At 44.8% G+C, this 8,265-nt stretch overlaps 1 protein-coding gene across 1 annotated transcript; it reads left to right on the top strand.

Moving 5' to 3' along the window:
* The first annotated feature begins 1,900 nt into the window (after window positions 1-1,900).
* On the top strand, window positions 1,901-7,867 carry LOC125466982 (T-cell surface glycoprotein CD3 epsilon chain-like). The gene is made up of 5 exons (XM_048562243.1): window positions 1,901-2,126; window positions 4,783-4,989; window positions 5,430-5,558; window positions 6,143-6,231; window positions 7,652-7,867. Exons 1-5 carry the CDS (start codon window positions 2,060-2,062, stop codon window positions 7,697-7,699), a joined length of 540 nt encoding a protein of 179 aa, XP_048418200.1. The 5' UTR covers window positions 1,901-2,059; the 3' UTR covers window positions 7,700-7,867.
* The last annotated feature ends 398 nt before the right edge of the window (window positions 7,868-8,265 follow it).

The following is an 8,265-nucleotide window of genomic DNA, read 5'->3' on the forward strand; positions in this document are numbered from 1 at the left end:
TGGGCAAGCAGAGAAAAAAAACTGAGTCGAGGTAGGATGAGATGAATTCTGTGGGACAGAAACAGGAAGAAACAATGGATATGCTTGGGCAGTCCTGTTTGTGGGTTTTGGGAAGGAGGTAGAAGTGAGCTCTGCAGGATTGAGAGACTATGAGCTTGGAGGCAGGAGGGTGAGAGAGTGTGAGATTACGAGATGAGATGAGGTTAGTGCCATTGTGCATATTATCGCCTGATGTTTTATGGTGGGGTCATAGTCCAGGGGGGCATAAGTGGAAGTATCTGAGAGCAGGTGCTCAGCTTCTGCAATGTCGAGGTCAGTGCGCCAGAGAACAGCACCAACCTTATGAGCAGGGTTAATTACAAAGTGAGTGTTGGATCTGATAGCACAGAGTGCAGGCAGTTCACAGTGAGACAGGTTAGAATGGGAGACACGGTCAGAGATATTGAAGTGACCAATGTCACAGCAACAGTTCTTGATGAACAAGTTGCGTGTAAGTAAACAGTCAGGAGGGAGGGGTCCAGGTGGAGGGAGAGTGTTGGATGTGGGCAGAGGGCTCTGTGGGATGAGAAATGCAGCCAGGGACAAAGGCAATGGGCGAAGAATTCAACGTCATGAGGTACCTGAAATTCGTTAAGGTGGGTACTTGGATGGATAAAGCCGAGACTTTGCTGAGTACAGAACGTTGGGCATTGGAGAGCAGAAGGTCAGGGCGGATGGTAAATACATGATGGAAGGTAGGATTTGGGAGAGATGGAGTGGGAGTGAAGGGGAGAGGAAGGTTCTGGAGAGCCATGGGTATTTCTGAGTTGCTGCAGCCTGTTCACTCTGGGAGGAGTCACGAGCAGCAGCACACTGCCTGGAAACGTGATGGAGGAAGGTTCAAGAGGAGCATTAGATGGTAATTTGGATCAAAATTATGTTCTTTTCACCTTACAACATCATTACCCAGGTGGAACTTGGGGCACTCTTTCCTATTAACCCTTTCAGACCTATTATCTTATACATGACTGTACTGTCAACCAGTCCCTCGGCTGCCAGTCTCTAGCCCCAGTCAATACCCTTGTTTTTGCCTTTTCTTTCTGATTGGCCAAACATCCAGGAGTTAATCTATCATGTTCAGCACCAGAAATAAATCATTAGGTATTAAAATCATTTTTTCGTTGGCTTTCCACATTTTCAACTGTTTATTATAAAAATATCAGAGATAGGAGAGATATCACTGGATTGATTAGGAACTTTTAAAGAGACCTGGTGCTCGAGTTGTTACTGCCAGCAGGAGGCAGTAACGCAGCGCAATGCCGCCCCCTGCAGCTCCTCGACAATAAAATGTGAGGCTGGATGAACACAGCAGGCCAAGCAGCATCTCAGGATCTCCAGCATCTGCAGTTCCCATTATCCCTGCAGCTCCTCATTGCTTCTGCAAGGAATTGGCCACTATTTGAAAGCATCTCTGATATTTCGTTAAGGACAAATTGACAGCAGTGTGTCATCATGCAACAGGTTGGATGAAACAAATAGATTTAGACAACAATCGAGTAGCTTCATGGTCGTCACAGAGACTTGCGTTTTATTCCAAGCTTAATTGACTCCTGTCCTGTCATTCACAATAAACACAAATTCCTCAGTTAGATTCCAATCTGTAATTCACTCCCGGGTATCTGTCGTTCTGCACATAAAGCCCCTGAACCCCTCGATTAGATTCCAGTTCCTATGTCTTCTGTGTATCGGATATTTCAGATTTGTTTATGTTGATTGGAACATGTTGAAAGACTTGTGGAAACTGTGCTTTGTGGGGAATGTCTGTAGCAGCTTTCTGCCTCTGAGTTAAGGCGTAGGTGACGAGTTTGCGGTCTGAACTCAGCCTTGTTGCTGCTGCTCTATTTCCTGTGCAATACTCGCCGCTCCATCAGCAGCAGCTCTCAAACCTGCAAACAGATCACAAACTCCACTGAGGGCGAGTTGCAGTTTGATTCACATTGAGACTTCAGTTAATCTTCTGCTGTCACCAATACCTCACCTCTTTCTGGATTAAGCAGTCTCCGCTTCTACCTACGTGACCATGAAGGCGCTGGGACAATGGTACATGATCGCTTTGACTGCGGCAATTCTGCAACTTGGGAGCTCAGGTAACGGCCAGTACAAACTTTGAAGAAATATTTATGGAGACTCGCATTTATTTTTGATGAATCTTGCACATGGCCTCCAAAACATTTTCACATGCAGGTCACACGATTGACCCCACGCCCAGCACTTGATCCCATAATCCCAGTTTGAGAGTTGATTGCAGTACTGAGGGGGAGCCGCACTGTCGGAGGGTCAGTGCTGAGGGGGCGCCGCACTGTCGGAGGGTCAGTGCTGAGGGGGCGCCGCACTGTCGGAGGGTCAGTGCTGAGGGAGCGCCGCACTGTCGAAGGGTCAGTGCTGAGGGAGCGCCGCACTGTCGGAGGGTCAGTGCTGAGGGAGCGCCGCACTGTCGGAGGGTCAGTGCTGAGGGAGCGCCGGGCTGTCGGAGGGTCGGTGCTGAGGGAACGCTGCATTTAAGTTGCTGCCTTTTGGATGAGATGTTAAATTGAGGACCTAACATCCCTTATAGATGTGAAAGATCCAATGACAGTATTTTATTGAAGAGTGTGTTTCTCTCTTTATTAATATAAAACCTTCAACCAGCGTCAAAAGTGGATAAGGTTGGATCAATCAAAACGTCAGAACTGGAACTGAAATCAGAATCAGGGTGAGCGAGCTTTCAATAAAAAGCTCACACTAACACAAGTGTGAATGAGTTTATGGGTTAAGTGGTTTCAGATCCCTCTTCGTGGGATCTTCTCTTTTGGCAGTGCCACTGCCAATTTGTCACATTATCACTAACAATACCAACAACTGGAGTCAATTCTTGCACAAATTCTTTTACTGCGATATTAATGACTTATCAACATTTCCCAGTGAACAAGGCCCTTTGACCCATCACACCTGTGCTAGTCATCAGGCAATGATCTATTCTCACCCCATTTCCTAGCACTTTGCCCACGGCCTTGTATGCTGTGACATTGACACAAACTCCCCCTAACAAAGCCATGCTCACTGTCCTTGCCTCTCCATGTGGAGATTAATTCTGTTCCTCAGAATTTCTCCAGTAGTTTCTCTACCACACATTGTAGACTCACTGGGCATTATTTTCCTGGTTTATCCCCACCAGCCTTCTTGAATAATGGTACCACATGAGATGTCCTCCAGTCCTCTGGGAGCAGAGGATTTGAAAATTAATGGCAGTCTCCCTCCCTTGTCTCCCACAGCAGCCAGGATACATCTCATCTGGGCTTGGTGCTTTATCCACACTCAAGCCTGCTAAAACTGATAATTCCTTCTCCCTCTGGGTGCTAGTTTGTTCCAGTATATCACAGTCCCTCTCCCTGATTTCCTTACCATTGTCATTATTTTGAAAAGTGCATACTGACACAAACTACTTATTTAAAATCTCAGCTATGACTGAATGGGCTCCACCCTTTCCCTGGTAATTCTCTTGTCCTGAGTTTTCTTATGAAACATTTTGGATTTTCTTCAACGTTTTCGGCAGTATATTTTTTCATATGCCTTCTTCATCTCTAATTCCTTTCTTATTCATAAATAAACAAAATTAATTTACATTTTCTGAAAAATGTTTAATTTACTTGTTTTAATTTCAGGTTTAATATTTTTCACTTTGAGAGTTTAATAATGGAGGTCCTGTTTAATTTCTGCTGAAATACGGAACGTCCAGCGACAGGCAATTTAGCCAAACTGCTTTGCGTCTAACCTTATTCATTCCCGAAATATTGTGAATAAAAGTTGTTATTCATTTCTATGATCTGTACACAATTTTAATTTTAAGCTGAGAGATTTACTGACATTATTGGCACTTTTCAGAAGATAGTTAACACACAAAGTAAGATTAGAAAAAAATGACATGAACAGAACAAGTCACTTTGTGACTGTCATTTTATCGAGTTGTTTAAGGATGTTTTCTTATGCTTTATTCATTCATGGGATGAGGGTATAGTTAGATAGGGCAGCATTTATTGTCGATCCTTAATTGCCTGAGGGCAGGGAAGAGTCAACCGCATTGCCGTGGGTCTGGAGTCACATGTAGGCCAGACCATTAAGAATGGCAGTTTCCTTCCCTAAAGAATATGATTAACCAGATGGGCTTTCTCCTCGATGATGGATTCATGGCCATCATTAGATTCTTAGATTCTTAATAGGTCCCTAGAACATTATCTGGCTTTCCTCTGCATAAATAGTCCAGTGATATTTCCACTAGGTCATCGTCTCCCCGCTGCTGATCATCCTAGAGCTGGTCTGCACAGTGTTCTGTTGGTTTGATGATGGGCACTGGAAAAGTAAAATCCTTCGTGCTAACCTCGACCAATGCAGGAACTCAACACACGCTCATGGTATCCAGCCAACTGAGCTAACCAGCCCCAATGCCTTTAACACAGACATTGGCAGATACTCTGGCCCTAACTAAGGCGAAAACCCCCACATCAGTTTTCACCAAAAATGCATAGAATTGAAACTGTAGCGATAGCTTTTAAATGAGGAATATGCAAGTGTGAGTGGAATACAGGAATGTGACTGAAGTTGTTTCTGTCTCTTACAGGGGTCACAGAAAGTGTAAATGGTGAAAAAAATTCTACAACTTTTCATCCTGATTTCTGAAATTTAAAACAATTCTGAAAGAATTTAACAACAGTCTAATGTTACAGGCTTGAACAAGTTTGCTGATTGAGAATTTGCTTCTCCTCATAGAATTGATAACATACGATGAGAAGGAAGTGACTTTAAATTGCCCATTCAACTTCTCTAAAACTTCCTGGCACCGGTGGAATACTGGTCAAAAAGAACCGATCCGTTCCGGACCAACCCACCAGTTATTGTTCCACAGGGGCATCGCACAGGACCACGTCTATTGTGAGCATGAAGGAAAAAAACATCATTTTTATATCAACATGAAAGGTAACTGCTGAAAATATCTATGTTTATAAAAATAGTTTGGAGGGAAGGTGATAGGGGATTAAAAGTGGCAGCAGCTTTCAACAGTCTTGTTGGGAAACAAAGTTTCAGGTCAAATCAGATTTGAACTCTGCTCATGTCCCTGATCCCCCGTCAATCCCTGAATGAAGTGTTCAGATGTTCTCAGATCATGTATCTCAGTGTAATGCAGACATTGCTACAGTCCCCTCATTCTCGTCTCTGCTGAGTGAAAGTACCCTTTTTAGAAAGAGGCAGAAAGGAAATGGTACCTCAGCAAGAGAGGGAACTCTGTGAGGAACGAGGGACAGGGTAGGCTAAATGCGAGCTTCGGTGTCAGTTCCGGAATATCTGATACTCTAGTGAAGTGTAAACAGCCTTGTGACGTAACTCTCTCTCTCTCTAATGCTCTCTGTTTTTCCCAGTTTGTAAAGACTGCATTAACCTCGACACGGGCACGGTGATTGGGATCATTTGTGGAGATATGTTATTTACCCTCTTGGTGGTCATGGGCGTTTATTGTTTTGCCAAGAAGCGAGGAGGAAACTCGAAAGGTGGGATTTTATTTTAATCTGTTGTCATCAAGCTGCTGGTCATGCTTTTCTGAATCAAGCTGCAAAATTTGCCAAAAGAGCTTGAAGCAGAGAATCTTTCACTGACACGACCTGCAGGAACGGCCCAGGGCTCATCCAATGAGAGAAACTTGCCCCATCACCACAGCGCCCAGTCAACCAGGAACCAGCCATCAACAGGGCCATGGAATGCAACCAGTCCGCAAACTGCACGGTATCATATTGTCCCTGTCCCCGGGAGTGTTTGATTGGGGGAACAGTGTAGAGGGAGCTTTACTCTGTGTCTGATACCATACTGCCCCTGATGGGGGGTCAGTGTAGTGGAAGCTTTACTCTGTATCTGACGCTGTGCTGCCCCTGGTGGGGGGGACAGTGTAGGAGGTGGATGAGCACTCCTTCATGTTGGCCATGACAGATGGTCAGGGGTAGCATCCTCACTGAGGGAGAGGCTCAGTCCCTGTATGATTGCCAGTGGGTTGTATCTCTGTGGTGAAGCTGTGACCCATGGGCATGGGTTCTGTCCGCAGGCGCCTCCCGTTTTCTGAATCACTTCTGTTCTGTTACAGAATTCCGCCATCCACAGTTTGAACCCATGGAGACTCCGGCAGGTCGAAGTGCCAATGTGACAGCTTCCCATCAACAGTCTCATTACGCGGTAAATACTTTGAATCATTCTCCACAGTTTGGACCATTATAGCAGTCATTATATCTGTTAAGTCTGCCCAGCATCGAACTCCTGATCTCCAACAAACCCTTCTCCCTCACTGTCCTCCAGCATTCCCCGTACAACAGTCTGCCACAAACCCTTTCTGTGGCCACACTTCCAACAAACAGGGTCAGTCAGTTTTCACACTCCCACTTCACACCCACAGCTCAGTCTTTTGGAATAGTGTTGAAGATGTTGCTGTTCCCGGCCCAAACAGTGAATGTAGGAATTCTGGATCCACGATGTGGAGAAACTCTGGCAGACTTGATGGGCCAAAGATCCTCTTCTGTACTTTATGATTCCATGACATCTCCCCATTATTTTGGTGGGAATATTTATTGTTCCACGAACATACACACCGATTGGCTGGACTTTGGCTGTCAACACCAACAAAAGCCATTGAAATTTATGTCATGCCTGGGGTGTAATAAAACATCCAAGAGGAGGTCCACAGGAATGAGTCTTAACAAAAACCAAGTCAGGCGATGAGATTCTTTGTCAAAGTTGTTGGTTTTAAGAATGGTCACAGATGAGGCAGATATTTTGAGAGGGAATTCCTCAGTTTAGGGGCTCAGTGGGTGATGCCATTAGCATCAGCAACACAGCACTCCACACATCATGGATCTCAGTGGGTGTACTCAGAAATAGTGGAATTTGAAAACAAGGACCAGAATTTTAAAACCGCGGTTTTGCTGGTCTGGGAGTCAGAGACGCAGAATCATAGAGTCAGAGAACCGTACAGCACAGAAGCAGACCCTTCAGTTCAACTCTCTGCACCAACCAGACATCCCAATCTGACCTAGTCACATTGGCCCATATCCTTTTAAACCCTTCTGATTCACGTACCATCCAGATGCCTTTTAAATGTTGTAATTGTACCAGCCTCCACCACTTTCTCTCGTGGATTGTTTCATACACGCATCACCCTCTGTGTGAAAAAGCTACCCCTCAGGTCCCTGTTAAATCTTTCCCCTCTCACCTTAAGTTTTCAGTGGGCAGCAGAACAATGTGCCTTATTGAGCAGTCATGGTGAGTGGGGTTCAGTGAAGTTGCAGATGTAGAAAGACACTGAGCACCCACGAGCGTTCTGGGAAGAGGGAGTGCACGCAAAAGTGTCCCAGGGAGAATGGAGACCACACAGGGTGCAATTGGAAGAGGGCAGCACTCGGGGATGTTTTGGACTAAGGCAAGATTGGTTGGAACAGTCATGTGATCCCCACAGATTTTCCACCACATTTCCTACATTCGATCATCTCTTCAGAGCACCCCACTTCCATCCTCACTCAGTTTCATTCACTGTCGTGATTTACGTTCAATGTTATTTCTAAAACTGATTCCCTTTTCCTCTCGTAATATTTTTGTTTTTCAGCCAATCAAAAGTGGACAGCGAGATGTTTATGACAAATTGCAGCGATAAATCTGAGTGAGGAGGGAGTGAAAAATAGATTTTTTGGATCTCCTACAAATCCTGGATCTCCTAGACTTCCTGGATCTCTTGGACCTCTTGGATCTCCTTGAACTCCCAGATATCTCTCACTGTCCTCCCCACAAGTACCCAAAAATATAAACCCAAATCTGTCTTAAACTGCTCGACTTTTCTGAAGGAAGTGCTTTGTATTTCATTGGGACTGTTTTCTTCTGACTAATAATATGTCATTTGACCATGGGGTACCACTGATGCTGGTACATTTACAGTAAGAATGAGAGATGTTGGTGAGAAACTCTTATGCTACTAGATATCTCAACAAAATTTCCTCTTACCCCTCTTTTCTCCAGGGAGAGCAATCCCAGCTTCTCCACTATCTACACATTCCCTGAAGTCCCTCACCCTGGAACCATCTTTGTAAATCTCCTTGACCTGGGTGTGGTGTCCATGATAGAGACTCCCGGCTGGAATCTAACCAGTGTTTATACTAGTTTAAGTTAAAATGCTTTTGATTTTGTCCTTAATGTTTGTTTTTAAAGCCAACACTCTACGTGCTT

Source organism: Stegostoma tigrinum, chromosome 32, assembly GCF_030684315.1.
Source record: "Stegostoma tigrinum isolate sSteTig4 chromosome 32, sSteTig4.hap1, whole genome shotgun sequence".
Taxonomy (NCBI): Eukaryota; Metazoa; Chordata; class Chondrichthyes; order Orectolobiformes; family Stegostomatidae; genus Stegostoma; species Stegostoma tigrinum.

Coding starts and splice junctions, on each gene's coding strand:
- LOC125466982 (XM_048562243.1), top strand. CDS start 2,060: ATGAAGGCGCTGGGACAATGGTACATGATCGCTTTGACTGCGGCAATT. Junction 4,990..5,429: donor TTTTTATATCAACATGAAAG/GTAACTGCTGAA, acceptor TGTTTTTCCCAG/TTTGTAAAGACTGCATTAAC. Junction 5,559..6,142: donor GCGAGGAGGAAACTCGAAAG/GTGGGATTTTAT, acceptor GTTCTGTTACAG/AATTCCGCCATCCACAGTTT.